Raw genomic sequence first — 24,069 nt, 5'->3', positions numbered from 1 at the left:
TCAGCTGCTGAACATCGGTAACACCAAGTACACTTATAACGCAAAAACCGTCACGAGCATTTGTTTTCAACAACACCCTGTCGCCATCTTGTCAAATCTTGACAAAGAAACAAAATGGCTACCCCCTTAGCAGGAATAATCGGTGTGTGTGTGTGTGTGTGTGTGTGTGTGTGTGTGTTAATTCTAAAATTACGCGTTTGTCATTTCTTGAACAGTTTAAAACTGCTAGTATGTGCTGGTGGTCTGGGTATGCATCGTTCCAACACATCAGATCTAGTAGCCGAGTGGTCAAGCACTCGCTTGATGCATGGTCGGTTTGGGATCGATTCCCGTCGGTGGGCCCATTGGGCTATTTCTCGTTATAGCCAGTGCTTCACGACTGGTATATCAAAGGCCGTGGTGTGTGCTATCCAGTCTGTAGGATAGTGCATAATAAAACATCCCTTGCTATTAATGGAAAAATGTAGCGGGTTTCCTCTTTAAGACTACCAAATGTTGACATCCAATAGCCGATGATTAATAAATCAGTGCTCTTATGGTGTCGTTAAACAAAAACAAAACGTTCACTGCCCCTTTAAAGATATGAAGTTTTGCGAACGTACTTTGTGTATGGTCCTTTGTGTCTACATTGGCACTTGATATTGGTAAACCTTAACAGAAACGATTTAAAGGCACGGCACACGTACTGTACAGGTCAGCGTTTGAGACGTACTCATCAAAGACCCAGAACAACTCAAACAGTGGTATTTCCGAGTGCCCGATCTTTTTTCGATAAATTGTTTTTGGGTAGGAGGCCTACACAAACAGTATGAAATGCAAAATAATTACGTCCTGTACTCAATATGCATAATAATATGTTGTCGAAAGCAATTTTCCGTAACAAAAATAAATAAATAATTAAATAAATAAAGGAAGGAAGAAAAAAGAATACTGACGGGAAAATACAAAGTTCTGTTTTGGTAATACAACTTTTTTTTATCCGTATACCAAATGTAGTTACCTCATTAGGCGTACAGATTGAGGCTCATTTTGGGGGTCAAGTGGCAACTACCGTACTACCAGCTAATTTTGGTATTTCTTGATTTTATATGTCCTGACTCTCTCACAAGTGAAAATTACCCAAAATTCCTGTGGGGAACATGCTCAAATGACGTCATCAAAATGGCGACCGTATTTAGTATATTTTTCAAGCAGCCCAGTAAAATGGTGTAAACGTTCCAGATAATAAAAGCATCAAATTTCGTCCACAAGTTGTTCATTGCCATAATTTTTAACTTTTAATATGAACCACTTGCCCAAATTACATTATGATGGCTAAATTGGATTTTCAAGATGGCCGCCATATAAAAACCTATTAATACCAATACCTCAGCACCCATGCCACCTAGGATCGCAAATTGTTGGTCTAACCTAACATTTTTATGGGCAAGGAATGCAATTTTATAATTACAAATTTTACTAGCTTGATTTGTATAAAAGAAATGAAATATAGAGAAATATTATTGAGGAAAACAAACGTCTATTGTGCAGTACCAGCTTCTAACTTTATTATTGTTGTGTATTAGATGGTCTTTAAGAAGAAAATGTACAAGGAAAGTAAGAAATGTTTTATTTGACAACGCACAAAACATTATGACGTCGGAATATGGTTACGGGCCACACAGATAATTAGAGAGGAAACCCGCCGCCGGCTCTCCATGTAATTATGTATGACGCCATGTACAAACACCAACACCCAAACACAGGATCAGTGCGTTCCGCGTAGCCGGCGATCTATTATTCTGTAATTATCACCTTAATCCTCGACAGCCCAGACCACACGAGTCAGGTGCGTTTTGTCTGATTGACTTGACTGACAAGTCAGTCGTCTTTAAAATACTACCAGCAACGACAGTTTGATCAATATATATATATATATATATATATATATATATATATTATATATATATATATATATATATATACTGATTGACATTTCTTTAGTGTGTGTGTGTGTATATATATATATATATATATATATATATACACACACACACACACACACACACACACACACACACACACACACACACACGCGCGAATACAAAAATCATAACGAATAATTTAAACTTTTACAAATATAATTTCCCTGGACATCTGTATAGCTTAATATATTGAACTTTAAAACAATATTTTAGCCTCAGCAGACGAGGGTATCAGATGACCCACACACCCAACCTATTCTTCTGTTTTGTTTGTACTTGTCTTGGGCATCACCAGTAAGTGTCAAAGGGGTTCGTTTTGTAATTAACTACTATATAGAACATTTTATGACTAATCAGAGACGCGTTTTCTGGGTAATTTAATATGTTGTATATTGTGGATGATTAATTTAAGTAAAACATTTTTCAAGAAACAAAAAATAATAATTTTATAAAAATATATATAATAATAAAATAATAACAAATAAATTAATTAATTAATTGATAATAAAAATATAAATATAAATATAAAAAAAATAATAATAATAATTAAAATAATAATTTGACGAAATGGGTGGGGGTGCGATTTTCGGTGTGGCCTGCATGCGTGTTATGTCAGTAAATTATTTATTTATCATTTTATTCGCACACATTTAACACCATAATAACTCGGATTTATAATAAAACAATAAAAATAAAAATAAGAGAATAATATTTGGCATTGTGAACTGCGCCCCACTTCAACCCCATGTGATCACATCTGGAATATCCCAGAGCTAATAATAGTAACAGCTGAAAGATCTAAGGCCAGTCTTTCTTTTTAAAATGGTACACGTTTTCTACAAATGTACATAACTGAAATATTTTTTCTATATTTTAGGATACATTCAATAAAGTTTCACTTAATAATCATCACATAGATGAGAATGCACCATCCAAAAAAATCCTGAAAATTACAGAGGCGTATTTAGAACAAATGACATACTGTTTGGAAGTTATAAATAGTAATGCAAGTCAGTCAAGGTTACAGGAGGAATGCTCCCCCGGACAATTTTGAAAATATTATGGCCTGAAAGCCGATTTCCTGGCATCTGAGTAAAAATATTAATCCTTTTCTAATTATTAGTTTTGATCATTTTTAAGGTGGGTTTTTTTAGGTCGATTTTATTTTGGTGGTTTCCAATATTTTTATCTATCTTGAATTTTATAATAACAGTTTATATTTTTACAGTAGTTGACACACATTAGTTATCAAGAAACATCTTTGCCACCTCCTATCTCTCACATCTACAGCTTGCACTTTGAACCAAATATCAAATTATGTTGTATGTAGTGTTATTAATCATTTGTTAAAGATGTGTACCGGACAAAAAAAAAGAGGTTTTTTACCATTCTTTTTTTGAGACTTTCCCAAGCAGAACGCAGCAGAGCTATCGGTATGGCCGATATGGGGGCCTCTCAACGGCAGATTGCAAGAACCTTCAACTGCAGTCAAGCCGCCATCAGCAACTTGTTGAGCCGTTATCAGCAGACAGGCCAGGCACAAGACCGGGAAGACCAAGGGTCACAACGCCAGCTGAAGACCGCTACATCCGGACAATCCACCTGCGGAACCGATTCGTGACGGCGGCGACGGCACTGGGACACCCCATCAGCAGACGAAGAGTCTTACGACGACGCCACAGGGCTGGTATCAGAGCTTTCCGCCCCTTCCGTGGAATGGCCTTGACCCCTCTACACCGTCAACGCAGATTACAATAGGCACGAACTGTACGTTGGTGGCAGCGGCGTCATTGGGAAAGGGTGCTATTCACAGATGAAAGTCGCTTCAACATGTTCGGAAATGATGGCCGAGTTCGTGTTTATCGACGTAGGGGAGAGCGACTGGCGCCGAACTGCATCCAAGATGTGCACCCTTTTGGTGGAGGCGGCGTCATGGTATGGGGCGGTATTTGCGGTCAACGGACAACAAGGCTTCTCATCATCCGTGGAAATCTGACTGGTCAAAGATACAGGAATGAAGTGTTGCGACCTGTTGTAGTGCCATTCTTGCGTCAACAGCCCAGGGGTACCCTTTTGCAGCAAGACAATGCACGACCTCATACAGCCAGACTTGTTCAGGATTATCTCAACAACGTTAACGTCAACGTATTGCCTTGGCCATCATGTTCTCCAGACATGAATCCTATAGAGCATCTCTGGGATCATCTTGATCGACAGCTGAGACGACTGACGACATCCATGAGGAGGCGTGTATTGATGCAAGGGGTGGTCACACACGCTACTGAGGACATGTCTTGTCCCATGATTTGACTTTAGAAACACCTTTTGAAGGGATTCTGATTGTGTAATTTTCAATTTTGACCCCATGTCTCTTTCGCTCGGCCTTATATACAGTCAAATTAAAAACTTCACAATCTAAAATTTGAATAAAGTCAATGAGTGTTGAAAGCAGGTATTTTTCAGGAATAAATATTGTAATGGCAATGTCTACATTCCATTTGAAACCCATTCACGCCACGTGATCTGATCCATAGCATGTGCACTGCACCATTGAGGAAAAAGTGGTTTTGCACGTTTAATTGGTCACGTGACTACAATAGTACACGTTTTCATCGTTACTTGCTCACAGTGGTCCGACACAACGAAAAAACACATTAAAACGATATTTGTTATGACCTGTTTTGATGCCACTCCTCACAAATGTGCAGCGTGAACGTGCCGTCGTCGGTATGTTGCACGCGGGAACGTCAGTAGCTAACGTTGCAATGGCGCTGGGTTGCAGTCGATGGGCAATTAATGATCTGCGGACACGAGTACAACAAACGGGCACCACCGCTGATCGCCCCCAACTGGGTAGACCACGTGTGACGTTATAGGCAGACGACCATCACATTGTGTTACATCACCTCCGCAACCGACAGCTACAGCAACCAGTAATATCTAAAGGCATTGTGTAAAAAAAAAAAAAAAACATCCAAAAAACTATATGTGGGACAGACAGATGGACAAAAGTATGGAGATGAAACCTTTAGTGCCTTCCGGTTGGACCGGTAAGGAAGTAATAATTGAGGTGGATGATAAAAGAAAACCTCCTGAGATGAAATTAAACACTTATTGGTCTTGAATGTTTGACATCCAATAGCAGATGATTAATTATGTGCTCTAATGGTGTCATTAAACAAAACTAACTTTAATTTTAGATGGTATGAATTACTGCTTTAACATACATTTAAAAGTTTATATCAACAGATATTAAGGTAAAATTACTGTGTCATATGGAACTAAAATCGTACATTAAAAATGTGTGAAATTTGCATATTAAATATTGTCAGAAACATAACAGTTCTTTTTGTTTGCGACCATATTACTAAACCCAGGGCCCAATAATTTTTGCTCTCAATAATTTAAAACTGACAATTTGTTAAAAAATAAAATCAAACAAAATCACATACCAGGGCTCGAACTATAAGTAGAATTGACAGGTTAAATAGAAATTCACCTGCTAAAAACCATCCCAACAAAACTTCAGGTCATTTTCAAGAAAAGCATGTATGTATATGATTATATACTGTTAAAAATAAGTAGGAGATGTTCAATTTCAAATATCAATAATTATAGAATGAAATGAGATATAAAACTCAAAATAAGTGCACAATGTGCATTAAAGCCGCACACCTTAGTTCCATCCGGCGAAAATAAATTATAATTTGGTTAATCTACAAACCTGTAACACACTTAGATCACGTTTTTATCAATTGGAGTGAAAAAGCAGGTTTTATATCGATAAATACCATGGGAATTCCCATGTCCCAATTGCTTGAAATAATTTTGAAAGTTAGTATTTTGATGTCACCGGTCACGACAAATTTCACAGACTTGGGGTGCGATTCTTTCACCTCTCCTGGACATGTTCCAACTGTTCTGTCCTGGTTGTATCCCCTCTCCAGATATCGTAAGACTTAGCAAAATTATTGGTTTTAAGGGTTTGTAACGTTTTGTATCGAGACACTTACTTGTCTGAACTTTATTGTTACTGAAAATGTTCACGACTGTGAAGAAAAATCTCACAAATGAACAACAACAAATCGGATGCTAATTGCGCGAACCGTGCACGAGAAAACAAACCGAACCAAAATGATAACGGTCACGTGGTATACCAACGTCTGTGACATTGAAATGGAAATATCCCCTCTAAAAACAGATTAGACCTTGTCTGCTCAACGGTTTTTTCTCAAACGTGCGTCCGTTTTTAAGAAATACGAAAAATGTATTTTGTGGTATTACAAACACCAGGATTACCAAAAAACAATGTATATTCTAAATAATAAACGGTAAGTAAAGTGCAATTTTATTTGTGAAAAAATGGGTTTAATAGCGAAAAACAACGCCGTAATGGTTAACAACTAGCCGTAACTAGGGTGTGTCCCTTTAATGTTCTCACTCAAAGAGCATGAAAAAACACACCGATTTGTTTTATCGCGAAGCACGTGACGTGACATTGCACGTGCGAAGGGTGTGATTTGTAATTGAACACTTAGTTTGTGTGTACGTTGTGTGCACACTATTTTTTCTTGTTTCTTACTGGAACACTAAATCATAACCTTGCTATCACATTCTTTACAACATTGTGTAACTTTTCAACAATGCGACATCTCCAATGTCAGGAACGTCTCAGGGCTGTAGGCATGCTCCAAGTTGGCACTACTAGCGAATTGTGGCCCGTAGACTTAATGTGTCACAGTCAGTCATTAGCCGACTGTAGGCCCAATATCGACAAACCAGAAATGTGGATGATCGTCCCCGTTCAGGACAGCAGAGGGCCACAACTCCGGTTCAGGGCCGCTTCTTTAGAACTTGCACATTGAGGAATCGAGGTCAGTCAGCCAATCAAATCACATAAGAACTCTGTGTTAGAGTTACTGGTGTTACAGTGTCTGGTCAGACTATACAGACTGCATAGAAGTAATATCTATGCATGTCGACCCTACGTTACCCCACATTTGACTGCGAGACACATTGCTGCCAGACGTCAATGGTGTACACATCGTAGACATTGGGCTAACAAGTGTTGGGCTCCGGTGATGGTTTCAAACGAGTCCAGATTCACACTAGACTTCCATCACTTGTCAATGAACACTACACCAACGTCAATCTTCGTTCTCATGACCAATTTGGAGGAGGGTCCATTATGGTGCATATTGTTCATGGGAGGGTCACTGGGCAGTACTACCGTGACAACATTCTTGCACCCTTTGGCACGTGAGGCTAGACACCATTTTGTTTTTGTGACGGCAACGCCCGTGCTCACCAGTCTACTGGTGACTGCGTATCTGCAGCAACAGAACATCACCACACTACCGTGGCCAGCCCCAAGCCCAGACCTTTCACTCATTGAGCACATGCGGACGAGGTCTTCGAGAACGTCAACGTCAACCAACTAACTTGGCTGAATTAGGCGCCGCTCTCCAAGGGGAATGGGACAGGGTCCCACAAAATGTTATTGGACGTTTAATCGGGAGCATGCCACATCGGATTCGTGCATGCTTGGCGAACCACGGGGTTTTACCAGTTACTAGTGTAAATGTTGAACACGTCAAATTGACAAGCACCACGTTTGTTGCCTATCTGTCTCTCCTCCGGACCTACATCACTATCCTGGCTAGAATCTTTAATGTCAATCCCTTGTCACATGGGTGCTTGTGTTTTACCATTAATGATTATTGCAATAAAAATTAATACATCTGTTATATTGTGTTTATATTTGAATATCCCCTACTTATTTTGAACATTATATATCTCATTTGTTATTCAGCTTTTCACACTATCCCAAACCTTCACCTCATCCCATACTCTCTTATTTCCAGCAGATCATATTTGTTTTTTGGAGAAAAAAACTATAAATTGTGAACATGATAAAAACAAAACCTAAAATAAATAAAACATTGTTTAAGTTATCAAGATCTCTGTTCATTAACAAACCACAATACTATAGGACTACAAATGTACTTAATACTGCCACCAGAAACATAAAGATATGGAAGTTCATAGATTAACAACATTGTTCTTCAAAATACTTTAAAATTTGTTACTACCCGAATAACTAAAACTGGTGGGAAAACACCTATCTGCATCAAGTTTGACTAAATAATGACCATAATACACAAAAATAACTGAATAACTACAGGTTTGAAGTTTACTACCCAATTTTTCTTTAACAGTATGTTTTTTAGGACAAAAAACAAACAAACCCAAAAACAAATCTTAAAAGAGGGGACAATTAAGGCATTTGGTCTGGTATGCATATTCAACAATATATAATGCACATTATTGCTTAATATCAACAAGTATAATCGTATAGCTAATTAATAAAATGGTTAAATGTGACGGCTATTATATATAACGGGCGCAGCCATTTTGTACCATCCCAATGAATATGCCCTCTGGCGAGTTGGTGGTTACATAATACCTAACGTGTCATGTCAGGAATTAGTCTTCGAACTGAAGAAACAAAACATACCTGATTTTTTCGAATGCATCGCAATGTTCTGTAATAATAGCCATCCCAGTAAGCCAGCAACAATTATATATTATTTTTCAATACAAAATAAACCATCATTGTCAAAGTGTTGAAATAACTGTATTATGTTTTTTTACATAAATTAATCCATGTACTGAAATAATAATTGGAGTGTTTTCTTGGTTAATTGGTTGTTTATTTCCGTGGTCTGTACATGTGGTTCCTGATTGGCAGGTGTATATTTAGATGAAAACAAAAAGAAAGAAGTGTTTTATTTAACGACGCACTCAACACATTTTATTTACGGTTATATGGCGTCAGACATATGGTTAAGGACCACACATATTTTTTTAGAGGAAACCCGCTGTCGCCACATAGGCTACTCTTTTACGACAGGCAGCAAGGGATCTTTTATTTGCGCTTCCCACTGGCAGGATAGCACAAACCATGGCCTTTGTTGAACCAGTTATGGATCACTGGTCGGTGCAAGTGGTTTACACCTACCCATTGAGCCTTGTGGAGCACTCACTCAGGGTTTGGAGTCGGTATCTGAATTAAAATTCTCATGCCTCGACTGGGATCCGAACCCAGTACCTACCAGCCTGTAGACCGATGGCCTGCCACAACGCCACCGAGGCCGGTATATTTAGATGGTCCCCAGACACTGGGTCTAGACACCCTAAAAAGACGTGCCTCTTTTATTATGATCACAGGGTATTGTGTGGTAACCACACGGAAAAAAGAAAGAAAGAAAGAAATGTTTTATTTAACGACGCACTCAACACATTTTATTTACGGTTATATGTCATCAGACATATGGTTAAGGACCACACAGATTTTGAGAGGAAACCCGCTGTTGCCACTACATGGGCTACTCTTTCTGATTAGCTGCAAGGGATCTTTTATTTGCGTTTCCCACAGGCAGGATAGCACAAACCATGGCCTTTGTTAAACCACTTATGGATCACTGGTCGGTGCAAGTGGTTTATACCTACCCATTGAGCCTTGCGGAGCACTCACTCAGGGTTTGGAGTCGGTATCTGGATTAAAAATCCCATGCCTCGACTGGGATCCGAACCCAGTACCTACCAGCCTGTAGACCGATGCCACGACGCCACCGAGGCTGGTTCTAACTGCACGGATTCCCCTCAAATCGTAATGGGCATTATCAGCTGCCCTGCTTTATTACTGTAAGTAATTCTGTAAAACCCTTGATTAAGTAGACTTTCCCATCTAAAATCATAAAACTGACCAATTACCTCGTCCCAAAGAAAAGAAAAGTATCACTTGGGTATCATGAGTGGTCGTTTTTGCTCGAACTTACCCAACCAATATGCCTAATAATATGCATTTTTTCTTTGGCTTTCTTAAAAAAGAAAAATACTATAACTCCATTTCGTTCTATTGATGCAAACTGAAATATATTTACTTAAATAGTTTATTATACTATCAAGTCATTTATGTTGTTTTACAAGTCTGGTTGATGAAAGCGAAGCGCCTTGTTGTAAATTAGAGCGTTTGTTTACACTGTGCATAGAAGAGATGGACGGAGCTGATGTCACTTCACCCCAAACTATACCACTGGTCATCACAAAAACGAAACAAAATGGCTGCCCCCAGTTAGCAGGAATAATCATGTTTTTTTAGTAACTCTAAAATTATGCGTTTTTCATTTGTTAAAGTGTCAGTACGTATGGGTGGTCCGGGTAAGCATTTTTACAACACATAAGGCTCTTGTTTGAGTTGACCCTACCTTTAAAATGTGGATTAAGATGATACAACTGAACATTTACTAGTTTGTGAACAGTTAAACACAACACAACAAAAAATATTTTTTTTCAAAATTGGTGCACCATAATGAAAAACTATATACGTTCCATACTGTTTCATTTTTAAATGCTCTAAGTAAAAAACAATCTCACACAATTTAAACAAAAATGCCACTGAAAGACAAGTCAGTCATGTAAAGCCAATTACCCAATTCATGACTTGAAAATAAATCATGTGTTTGCCAATATAAGCATTTGGATGGTTATACTGTATTTTAAATTGATTAACTGGTAAGTACACATATTACATTACAGGGTTCTTACACTTGAAAAAATATAAAATTCTAGGAAATTTTTTCCCCAGAACATGAAATGTTCAATCGATGAATGTTTTTATAACAAATAGATGCAAAAAAAAAAAATAAACCACAAAATATTTTGGCCTAAATTTCCAGAACACAATAAAATTTATTGTTTTTTCCAGGATATTCCAGACCCGGATTTTAAAATCACAAAATTCAAGAACATTCCATGATTTCCAGGACGTGTAAGAACCTGCATTAGACATACAAACACTCTCTTCTGTCAGTTTAACTGTAGCTATAATGCCTAATTCTTTACAAAATCATACATAATAAATATTTACATTTTAATATACAAATTAACAAAGTAAAAACAAAATCCACACAAAATAATAAATAGATCATATTGCTTGTTAAATAAAACAATGGCTGAACTAATTCACAAGTACAATTTAAATGTTTGTTTAGTTTTTTAAAGTTTTCACACACACACACACACACACACACACACACACACACACACATGCGCACACACACACGCAACTGTGAACTACATGATGCAGAGCTTGGTATGTAAAAAATACATGTATTGTGAACAAGACTTCTGAAAGTACATATCCCCTACTGGTCCCAACAAATTTACGTACATGTATCTCCTAAATTCAAGGGCCATAATTGTCAAACAAAAATAGGCAAATCGTCATGAAAGTCAAATGATCTGTAATTCCTGGACAATTGCTGGACTTTTCCAGGACATGAAATGTTCAATCAACGAATGTTTTTATAACAAATAGTAGTCTGAATTTAGAAAGGTTATGAGGACAACAAAAGTAAAGATGTGAAAAAAATAAACCCAAATTTCTGGACTATATTTCCAGGACATTTCTAGGACACAATAAAATTTAATGCTTTCCAGAACATTCCAGGTCTGGATTTTTTTTTTTTTTTTAAATTCATGGACATTCCAGGATTTCCAGGATGCGTAAGAATCCTGTGTAACAGTACATGATAAAGCTATATGCAAAATGTCAGCTCAGTATCTTGAGGCACTGTGGAAACAACATCCAGAAAACAATATGTGGGAATGACAGACGGACAGGAAATCTATAGTCCCCTAAATGCAAATACTATGCTGGTTCTCTGTCATACAAACACTGGAACAGTATCATCTGGCAGGTTCCATCTGAAGTTCAATCCATCAAACTGGAATAAAAACACAGGTCAGTTAGTGCGCAAATCAAAACTGGAATAATTTGTAATGTAATTACAGTGAAACTCCTCAGTAAACTGGAATTCCAGTGATTTCTACATCTTTCAAAAGAAAATCTTACTATTCTGTCAAATATTATAAAGATATCCTTTTATTACCCATATGGGCTCAAATATTGTGAGAACCCGGGATTACAATATTGCCAGTAAATTATTTCGATAAATTATTAAGCTATAATTCAAGTCCGTTTTGTTTTAGCGCCAACGTGCATCGAAGTCTATATTTGTTTACATTGAACAGCACAATTCTATGCGATGGGACAATAAAACAAGGCCTTGTTTATCGTATAACATTTATTTATTACCCCAGCAGTCACTCATAACTGGGAAAATATTTTCCATATTTTTTCAGTGCAAAATATTCTGCAATGGTCTAACGAACAATACTATTGGACAATTTGACGCTTACAAACAAATGACTTTGTTGGTACTAAATATGACGTCAACACAATTTGACAAACACAACAAAATGACGTCATGTAGTTTAAAGAGTTTGCCTTTACAGGTCTCTGTTTTTGGGGTTAAATTAATAACAAAATGTCATTTTAATGCAATTCATTATAGATTTGGAAGCAGAATAAAGAGAACTTGTGTTTTTTAAAATTATCTATGAACGTGATTAAATTACAATGTTATAGTAATTCTCAGAACAGTGCGTAAAGTGGTTTACATCGTTCCTATACAGATTGGCCTTCATGCATGTGCGTCGAAATAAAGGCTTTTAGAGAAAAAATCGCTGAGGTAATAAATAGAATAATAAACTCAGTACCAATTATTATCAAATTTATGTCCCTCGTGAAATAATTTTCATTTGTCACTCGCTAAAGCTCGTGACAACTAAAAATTATTTCACTCGGGACATGAATTTGATAATAACTGGTAACTCGTTTATTATCCTCTATATACTAATCATTAGTGTTTATATTATCAGTAGTCACAGATAACTTACCTTGTCATGTGTTATTAAGTTGTTAAATTGGCATTTTTTTTACAGCCACAAATGTAAAAGATTGAAGCCACGCTTTTGTACGAGCCTCGTTCTGGATTTCTGTGTTATTTCTGGGTATCTGTCACTGCTATTTTTGATGTCTGCTACGCTGTGTAGTTTAGGTAAATATTAGTTATTTCAGATATTACTAATGCAACTTATATCTGACATGTTACTAATTTATATTTATTTGTATATATAGGCTTAATTGTATTGTTTGGTTCTCATTGTAGCATAGTAATTAAGGTGTAGGGCTTGTAGGGCCTAATGATGTTATCCAGTAGTAGATGACATCATTGGGTTTTTAACCAGCACTGCAGAATTTACAAATTCTGCAATGCAGGATTGTACTCTGCACTGTTGGATTTTACGCCACTTTGCAGAATGTATATTCCGATCTGCGGAATGCTTAATTCTGCAGTGCTGGATATTAACCAGTATTGCTGGATTTTAGCGGGGATATAAATATGGATCCTGCAATGATTTGTCAATTTTGGTCAATCATTCGCCCCGATAGGTGGGTTGGGTTTATTTATAGAATACTAAATTATACGGGTTTTACAGTTGTGAATATTATTGGGATAATTTGTAGAGACCAAACTCACAACTTTAATGATTAGATAATTAATAAAGATTAAAGGGTATTATTTTCGGCATTTATTATTAATAGAATTTAGGGAGATAGACAGCACCCATTACACAGAAAAGGTGTATTCCCTGGGTGTTGTGGTTTTTATGTGGCAAAGTTTAATGCATATTATATAGAGAGGGATAGAGATAGAGAGATGCCTATGCAGTAGAAATAGGTCTACATGTATGTAACCAAACAAAGTATTTGAAGTGTATATTCTTGCAGTTGTTGACATTTTTGGTTCAAAGTTAGACTATATATTATAACATTGGGGACTTAGTATATTCGTAATAATTATTATAGAGTGACTTACTTGTCCCAGGTGAATAAGACTCAGTCTTTTAAGGTATATAAGAATTGTGGTATATTATTTTATAGCCTGAAAGTAAACTAGTCAAATTTATTTAATTATTCATGTGAATTTTATTACTAAATGAATCAGTGAGCATACAGTTCCACTCTGTATGTGTTTTGAGGTTATTGCTAAATAAATATTGTTGAATTTCAATCTTGTTGGTGATCTTTTGCCTTCATAGTTAGTAATTATGGCCATTTACAAACACACCCTCTATTCCAGGGTCGTCACAATATACGGGGCAATATTTTTTTCCATAATTGCAGTGTGCAGATTGCTTCTGTAACTACTGACTGACATTTGGTTGGTCGGTTGTTTGCCACGGCTGTAACTTCACTTTATTTCATATGGGTGTATACTACCAAATCAAATCCCATAGACAACAATAGTAACATATGTGACTAAAACTCTACCTGCAGCATATCAATGAACACAATACTACCACCCCTCTAATGAATATTTTATGGAAAATGATGTTACCGTATTTGTAGGCCTATTGTTTGTGTTTATAAGAACATCATTGATCATTCCAATGACGCTGTTTTTAAAGGGGAAGAGAAGTCAAATAGGAGCCTTATGTGTTGGATAGATGCATACCTGGACCACCAACACATACTGGCAATTAGTAATTTAACCTGTAGAGTGCTGCAGACGTGTATACATATACATATGAAAACGTTAATGGATAATAGGTGCATAAAATCCTCAAACTGACACTGAGAATCGGTGTTTATTGCAAATTTATAAAAAATAAAGATGTGTTTGTTTTTAATCTATGATGTTGCAGTTTTTATTTCTCAGTGTAGGCCTACCCACATGTTACAACGAAATGTATTATACAGTGAAACCCCTCAACACCGGACCCCCTGTAAACCGGAATCCCCTCAAAACCGGACGTTTACACATCTTTTAACACTATATTTTACCCCTCTAAACAGGAAACCCCTCTAAACTGAACACCGGACAAACAATTCGGTCCCAATGTGTCAACTTAGTGTAAATCCTACTCCTGAAAACTGGACGATCAAACCGATACCAATCAATATGGCGCCCAACTGTCTGTGAACACCGATGGCTAGTGCAATATGCGCATGCTCGAGATCGCTGTTATCAGTGTAATCACTGCTGCATACAGTACAGGTACCGCTCAGCAGGCAAGATTAGCAACTTGACAATAAACAATTAAAAGGACTGATCGCAAGCTTTGGTATGGAGTTAACTACTGTAAACACATTGATTGATTGGACGCTATTCACTGGATTTCACGGGCTTGGAATGAAATGAAGCCGAGTACGATCAGCAAGTGTTTCTCCGTCGCTGGTTTCTCGCCGACCGATGAATCGGTGCTTGAAGACGATGACGACGACGACATTCCGTTATCACGACTAGCACGCGAACTCATCACTGCCGACGTGGACACTGACATCTTGACCAGCTTCGACGATGACGTGCCGATTGAAGACTGCACAAACGAGCGGGAGAGAGAACTAGAGGCCAACTTCCGAGGGGACGAAATACCCAATTACGGAAACGACAACGAATCCGAACAAGATGTATCTGTTCCGGGAAACGATCTCAGCTATCCTGACGTGTTGAACATGCTTCAGATTTTAAACGACTTTGCAATACAGAAAGATGAACATTTCCTATTGCATGTACAGGAATTAGAAAGTTTAACGCAGGCAACCATTGTTAAACACAGATGTGAAAGACAACAGACATCGATGGATACGTTTCTCAACGTAGGCTGATTTATCGATTGATTGACAATTTGTGGACTTTTTAATGTATTTTTTATTCAATATTACTCCCATGGATGATTTTAGTTGTCTAAATGCTCATAAATGCACCATTTTTCAACCTATTTGTTGTTCTTGTTTTAAAACACTAACACTTTCCCTATTTTATGGAGAACGGAAGGTATTTCCGTCCAGGCAGACCCCTGAAAACCGGACACCTCTGAAAACTGGACATTTTACTTGGTCCCATGGATGTCCGGTATTGAGGGGTTTCACTGTACATTGCTATATCACCAGAATTACTAGAACAGTGTATTTTCACTTCGAAATATTACTCAAGCGTAGTTATATGGAACATGTTTTACTATAATGACCTGACGACGTCTGGTATCCAAAAGGACATTCGCGCCATTTTCGACAGCTGATCACGTGATGTCATTGTTTCCTCTTTCCCAATCAATTAAAAAAATATGATTTGTTGATGTTATAAAGCAGTTGATATTTATTACAAAAATGGATCATTTGACAGCACAAGTACCACTTCCTTTTATTACGAAAGATGTCAGTAGCGCTAACATATCAATGAATATTAGTGTTGTGTTGTGTTGTTTTCTTTTTCTTTTGGGTTTGGGTTTTTTCTTCTTTCCTTCTTTTTAATTTTTTGTTTGTTTGTTTTTGTTTGGATGTACATGTATTATTAAATCATCAAGTTATTATTGTTGTACTTCATAAAACATCACTAAACTTGATGGTATGGTAATGCAGTAATTTTGCATGTGATTTACAGGCCTATATAGCTATTCACAAAGATGAATTGCCTAAACAGAAATAAATAATAATAAGAATTTTTTTTGTTGCACTAATAAAGGTGACCTGCATTTACGCTCGATACTGTTTCTCTCCCCAACTCCCATCAAATCACTCTTACATTAAACGAAACTACCGGTAGGTTATGTATTCTCAGAAGTTTGGGAAGGCCGACAGGACTGCAGAGGGGATTGCTTTGAACTTCCTCAATTTTAGGAACCAATCACAAAATCCCAACATAGCATGTCACACAGTTTTTAGGGGTCATGCCCCGGAAAAATATATTGGGGGGGGGGGGGGGGGGGAGGAGGGAGAGAAAAATTTCCTTCAATACGGAGGGGTTTCCACACTGGAACCCTACCCTGCATGCGTGCCTAAACCGATACAAAGTTTTGTTATTATATTTTAATAAAGATTTAAAGAGATTTGAAAAAAGAATAAAGATTTTTGGAAATAATCCCCTAACGTGGGATAAAATTTTCTGTTCCATTTTATTTTTATATTCTTCAAATGAATCCATCGCATTGACATCGCTAACTGATAAAAGTAGTTTCGTTTTTATAAAGGTTGTCAAAATAATATTTGACACCCAAGATAAATTATTTTAATGATGAACACTAGATTAAAATAAAACTCACATCGAAAACATTTAGTTTCCGTGGTTTCGGGCTTTCCGACCGACAGTTAAATGGATAATCACATGACAAAGAAGTCTGACCTGGATATGCAAATTAGGTGTATCTTGTTTCGATACAGTCTGTTGTATCGTAGTTTTTAGTAATAGGCCTACATTGTCCGATATAATACATTTTTGGTAGAAGAATACTACTTTTTGTTTTGATTTAACCATTTTCGTTAACACGTCATTTGGGATCTTCGGCAACACATTCAATGCGATATTTTCTGTGCAAGTTTAGGTGTGCATACACATGTACATGTGTATGTTTCATACTTTTTTCTTCATATTATTATTATTTATTTAAAAAAAAAATTGTTCTGATAACGTCTTTGTAAGTTAAAAGTAGTTATTACAGTAGTTGTAAATTAAGTAAAAACACTAATTAAAATGTGCAACTTCCTATTTTTGAAGTAATGTCCGTGTTCATTATGTAAAGTCGTGTGTCGAACAGCACGTGCGTGTTTGCACATGGTTAATAGTTCTGCTCAGCGCCATTAAATTGCTAGCTGATATGAAGGGGAACTACATATCATGTAGGGGAACTAGGCCTACATATCAGTATCAATAAGGGGAGGGCTGGAGGTGACTTGAGCTATTAGATTACGTATCGATCCAGTCAAAAATGTACATTTACCGACCAGCAATATTACTTTATTATTTACGATTGACTAATGGGGCCATTCGACACATTTTGCCAGGCACCGCGGAATCAAGTAGACATTGGGGGGGGGGGGGGGGGGAAGACCAGATTGAGGGTGGAAAAAACATTTTTAGGGGGTTTCAGGGTATACTCCCTCGTAAACTTTGAAAACTAGATGACTTGAAATGCAATTTCCTGCATTCTACAAATAAAATTCATCTTTGCCTTAAGATTTACTACAATAGTATCTTTGATTCAGAATTATTGTGGCCTGTTACACTGTTATCAAAATCCCGCCAAATAACTACATTATCAAAACGTAAAAACCTGATATTCTATATTTTATTGTGAGGGTGAGAGAGAGCGGGGTATTAAAAGTGCAAGATTTTGCATTGCTTATTGTTGACTTGCCACAAAGATCAACAAAAAGGTGGGGGGGGGGGGGTGTTCAACGATACCACTAGAGCACATTGGTATGTTAATCACCGGTTATTGGAGGTCAAATATTTGGTAATTTTGACACATAGTGTCAGAGGAAACCCAGTTTTTTCATTAGTAGCAAGGGATCTTTTATATGCACCATCTCATAGACAGGATAGCACATACCACTACCTTTGATATACCAGTCGTGGTGCACTGGCTGGAACGACAAATAGATCAATGGGCCCACCGATGGGGATCGATCCCAAACTGACCGCCATCAAGCGAGCGCTTTACCACTGGGCATCGTCCCGCCCCTCAAAGATCAACAAAGGACCATTCAACATTAACGTAATGCTGATATTTGTTATTACCCAAATTTTTAACGGCCCTTATCCCATCTCATAATGCATATACTACAATATAAGGTCAACCCATTGGAAATGTATTACAATAATTGGGTTCAATTTACAAAATGTATTATTATACAGAGCTCAGGAGTTTGGTGTTGTATCTGATGAGTTTGATCTACATAATAATACACTTCTTAGTACAAACAAGCTTAATATGCACTATATAAAAAAAAAAAAAAAGTTAAAAATAAAAATAAATAAAAATAAAAACATTATTTGGCAGTGACCTGCACCTAAAGATCTTAGTGAAGCCTGTCCATACTCGTGTTACAGGTTTTAGATGAACATGTCAGATAGATTGCAGTAAAATCATGTAGAAACCTTCTTTTACAAAATTATGTACAGTGACCTTGATATTTGACTCTGTAGCCTTAAAAGTCGTTTTAAAACTACTCTTTACATGAGGATTTTGTGATGTTTGTTCTCAATGATTTGTGACATCCAATAGCCGATGTGCATTTTTGTGCTGGGGTGTCGTTAAACATTCATTCATTCATTCAATGATTTTAACAGCAATACATAGAAATCTAATGTACATGTTTTACTGATAATGACTTAAACTCATTTAGCACGTGATAGTGGTATCTGTTGAATGGTTTGTAAAAAACCTACTTTGATTTTTTTGTTTTTATGTAAGTAACTTTGACCTTTGACCCAAACCCAATATATGTGGCTGTCTAGCACTAAGGTCATGCAGCAGACAATTGAGGTCAGTTTGTTACATGGGGGTGGGGTGGGGGTGAATAACTATGTATATATGTGTGTATAATTTTATAAAATTTAAGTTAAAAAAAAAGGTTTAATTGGGGGCATGACTCTGTGCCCTCCACCCCCTGCTGGTTTGTTGAATAGTTTGGTAGTGACACGATGAGCAAAATATGACCTTGCCCTTTGACCGAGCGACCCCCATAAGCTAGATTGTTATGGAACAGTCTAATTTAAAGTCATAAAGTAGAAGTTTAATGTTAGTTTGTTAAACATTTTGTAGGAAATACATTGTCAATTTGTCTCCTTTTACTGTGACCTTGACCTTTGATCTTGTAACCCCGAAAGAAAGCAAAATATGGATCTGCTTAGCATAATGGTCATGATGCAGGGGACAATATTTCTAAATCTGAGGTAACCGGAAGTCGGTTCACGTGGTTTTTACCTAGGTAACCAATTGTTCGGGTACGTGAATTATATTTGCGTAACCCGTGGGTTACCTGATTGGTTTCCTCAAAATTATGTTGAAATTATATTTTAAATACATAGTTTTTAGCTCAAACATAAAGTTAAAAACAAATACAAAAGAAAACATTTTACCAAAACAATATGTCTTTAATGCTTGCTAAAGTTAACAATATTATAAAACAACAGAATATCAACCCCAGTACTGAAACAAAATACAGGGGCGTAAGCAGAATTTTTTTTAGCATTACGCACGCCAAAGGCGTGCCCGAGCCAGGGAATTCGGAAAGCCTCTCCCCTGTGAAAATTTTGAAACTCACAACAGCTATAGATGCATTCTGAACCTTTTCGGAGGCATTTATTTTTCTATCTTTTTTCGAGTCAATTTTAAGAGGATATTTTATAGAACAATTACATACAGCCTCGACCTATTATGTTTTTGCATTACGCACATGCGTACAGTGCGTAATGGGCGCTACGCCTTTGGAATAGATACATAATTATTTGAAGGGATTCCTTTTTTCATTTTGCGCTGGTTACGCTACTTTCACTTTATCGATGGTACTTCTATGCTACAGTGACGTTCCAAATGTTTGTTTTGTTTTGTTTTGCTCATTATGCGATGTTAGTATTTTTCAATTTTTGTGACACTTTTGGAGTCCTGTTTACGTTAAAACTGTTTTTAACATATGTAAACTTATAGGCAATCCAATATTATGTTTACATATATTCCTTTAGAGATAAAATAGCAGCAGATAATTTAGCCATCCCTAACGGTCTGAGCACATTTCTTTAAAATGTTTGGCTCGACTCTATACTGAACATTTACTGACTCTATACTGAACATTTACTTTAGACTGTTTGCAAATTACAACTGTTGAAATATAACGTGCGCATGAAGTATCTAAAATTCAGCCTAAAACATTTGTCGAAATACTAGTAGTATGTCTGCGTGATTAAACGTCCTGTAATCGTGAAGTTTGCAAGTTTTAATTTCTGAACGTTTACAGGTCATGACGTAACCAGTTTGCGGTTCGCGTAAATTTAATTTTGCGTAACCGACACGCGAACAGAACGGCGGTTCGCGTTAAATATTGTGCCCTGTGATGTAGAAGTTTCAGGTCAATTTCTTGAACGGTTCCATAAGAAATACATTAACAATTGATTCTTTCTATTCATTGTGACCTTGACATTTGATCTGGTGACCTTAAAAGCAAAATATAGATCAGTGTTGCATAGTAGAAGTTTTAGGTCAGATTGTTTAACAATTTTGTAAGAAGTTTTGTCAGAAATGCCCAACAATTGTTTCTTTTTTGTTAGAAATGCCCAACAATTGCCTTTTGTATGTGACCTTGACCGTTGACCTGATAATCTATGACCTACAAGGTAATATGTGCATTAGTTAGTTTGCATAGTTTCAAGTTCATAAATTAGAAGTTTAAGGTCAATTAATTAAACGGTTCTATAAGAAATACATTGACAATTGATTCTTTCTATTCATTGTGACCTTGACATTTGACCTGGTGACCCCAAAAGCAAAATATAGATTGGTGATGCATAGAAGTTTTAGGTCAGTTTCTTTAACAATTTTTGTAAGAAGTTTTGTGAGAAATGCCCAACAGTTGTGACTGTTTTTGTTAGAAATGCCCAATAATTCTCTTTTTTGTGTGTGACCTTGAACTTTGACCTGATAATCTATGACCTACGAAGTAATATGTGCATTAGTTAGTTTGCCTAGTTTGAACTTCGTAAGTAAGATGTTTGAAGAAATTTCTTAAATGATTTAGTATGTAATCCAATCTGTTTTCATTATTAACTATGTACATGACCTTTGACCTCAGGACCTTAATATTAATCAGATGCATTCTTGTTGTATAAGGGTCTGTTTAACAGACAGAGGATTATAATAACACTATTCAATGATTTTGGTAAAAGTAAACCTGCTTCAATTTCACTTTTTTGGCAGTTACCCAATTTGCAATGGTTACCATGGTAACAGATTTTTAAAATTATAAACATTATATTAATTTAAAGGACATTTAATATTCTTAAGGTGTGTGTAATTTGAAGAATAATTAAAAAAAAATATAGCAATAGTAACACTTTTAAAACTGTAGTTAATGCCGAAAATTATGATGAAACAAAACTGATAGTACTGATCATTTCATGCCATTTTTTATCAAATAAGGGTGTTTTCTCGTGGCTTGTCAACTATTATCTGATATTCGTATACAGACCGCAGTTTCGACATTGTTGCGATGATATAAATTTAGACAACAAACACACTACATCAGTCACTGGTTTTTACACTAAGTTACGTTAAACGTATTGATAAGGTTGGGAACCGCTTGGCTATTTTCATTTTGAACTTTGTAATCGTTAGGTTTTTATGAATAAAAAAAAAATAATATAACATCGATTGACATTGGAAATATTTTCCGTCAACCATGACGCACACAGATTTTAGTTGGGAGCATTTTAGGTAAATATTGCGTCAGATACGCAGGATTTCTGTGTCATGTGGATGAAGCGCAGCAGTCGAGCAGACGACAGACGATAGGTCTCGGTGGTGGGCTTAATTCCAAGTAGGCCAGCTAGCTGTAAGATTTCAGCCTCATAAATGGAACAAAATGCTATTCATTTTAATCATGAGACTACTTATATTCCCATGGGATTGTTCTCACCTAAAGAACTTGCTTAGCGGACCTATGCCCGCTTGTTCATGAGATCGTTTCATGTCGTTTTATATCAGCTGGATCAGCGCATGCGCATAGAATAGCAGGTGATTGCAGCATCACTCGCAGCTGTCTGAGATACTACAGTAAATGTAACGCACATGGCATAGTCGGTTATGACGCGTGTTTGTTTAAAGTTGCGGAAAGTATGTCACAATTGTTTTAAACTGTTTCATGGTGAAAGTAAAGAATTATTTAATGCCTGGTGATTAAAAAAAAAGCACTTCTTGAGCTTAGTGGTGGTCGGGCATGTCCGAGTGCTGGCAAGGCCGACCAAGCGCGGGCAGAATGCTGTGAGGGGTGGTAGTATTTATATCTGTGGCGTTTATGTCAATTGATACACTGTAGGTAAGAGTTTTAGCCACATATGTTACTATTGTCGTCTATGGGATTTGATTTGGTAGTATATACCCCATTAAGAAATGAAATTTTTTAGAGTTCATAAAAAAAAAAGTGATTATTCTTGTTAACTGGGGACAGTCATTTTGTTGGGAATCTAGTTGGGAAGTGACAATCAGCTCCTACTAACTCCTGTATGCACAGTGTAAACAAATGCAGTAATTTACAACAAGGCACTTCCCTTTGATTAACCGGACTTGTAAAACAACATAAATGACTTGATAATATAATAAACTATTTAACTAAATATATTTCAATTTGCATTAACAGGACGAAATGGGATTATAGTATTTTTCTCTCTTAGGTAAAAAAAAAATAATCGTTTGTTTCCGGTCACCCGACCGACCCTAAATTTTGCCACCGACCCTGAACTCTTTTTTTTCTGCTGGGGTAGGGGGAAGCGCACAGAGAAGTTGTGGTCACGGATCGACAAGTAGGATAACTCTTACACGTCAGTGTGTGTGTTAAATGGAGGTTGAGAGGCCTGTGGGGGGGGGGCAGCAATGATGGTTTTTATACACCCCCACCCCACTTTTTGGCACCTTCTTACGCCATGCCCTGGACCCAATCATTGGCGTTGTTAGAGACTGGACCCAGACTAGACATGCCTGGACGTTGAATGGATATGAGCATAACTAATTTGTTTAAAATCGGAATCATTAACCAGTGTTCTACGTTGCGACCAAAATGTTGGCGTGGCGACTGATTGAATTTATTATCGTCGTCATCTGGCGACTGACTCCAAAAACGTCTAAGTATTAAATTATTTGCCATGTGCGTTCAGAGTCCTAGCAGCGAAAACAAATGACATTTGTTGACATTATTGTGCAGTCGGAACATTTCAGTATTTACGAAGTTGTCCGATTGATCACTGTGAATTCCGTATTAATTGTCGGTACAATTCAGAACTCATCGTTGATTTTAGTAATTTGGCGAAAACAATCCAGATACTTACAACACATTCATAAATGATACAAAATGAGTAGTGTCGCACTGTGGCGAGTAACATTTCAAGCTTGGCTAGTAAATTTTGTTTGTCCACTAGCTAAAGAAGAGTAAGTTATAAAACTGAGTGTAGAACACTGTTAATAACACGTGCTCTTATTAGGTACCACGGTAATTGGTGACACACGAGATCGCATGACAGTACGGTAACGTGTGTGGCGATTAAACGGCTTTTATTACAAACTGCTAAATACTGTAGGCCTATAGAGGAAAATATATCGTATTATCGTAACTCCAGTCATCTCATACATTGTAGGTTTATTTTCC

The 24,069-nt window shown here is 36.8% G+C and overlaps 1 protein-coding gene across 2 annotated transcripts in view; it reads right to left on the bottom strand.

The window, feature by feature from the left end:
* Positions 1 to 10,885: 10,885 nt before the first annotated feature.
* LOC121368228 (ribosomal protein S6 kinase-related protein-like) overlaps positions 10,886 to 24,069 on the bottom strand; it is a 139,986-nt gene continuing 126,802 nt past the window's right edge. For both annotated transcript variants that reach the window (XM_041492866.1, XM_041492865.1), the window contains one exon: positions 10,886 to 11,755. In XM_041492866.1, the coding sequence (XP_041348800.1) occupies positions 11,696 to 11,755 (60 nt within the window). In that variant the 3' untranslated portion in view covers positions 10,886 to 11,695. The remainder of the gene's footprint in view (positions 11,756 to 24,069) is intronic.

Source organism: Gigantopelta aegis, chromosome 3, assembly GCF_016097555.1.
Source record: "Gigantopelta aegis isolate Gae_Host chromosome 3, Gae_host_genome, whole genome shotgun sequence".
Taxonomy (NCBI): domain Eukaryota; kingdom Metazoa; phylum Mollusca; class Gastropoda; order Neomphalida; family Peltospiridae; genus Gigantopelta; species Gigantopelta aegis.
This window is presented reverse-complemented; position numbering and strand designations above follow the sequence as displayed.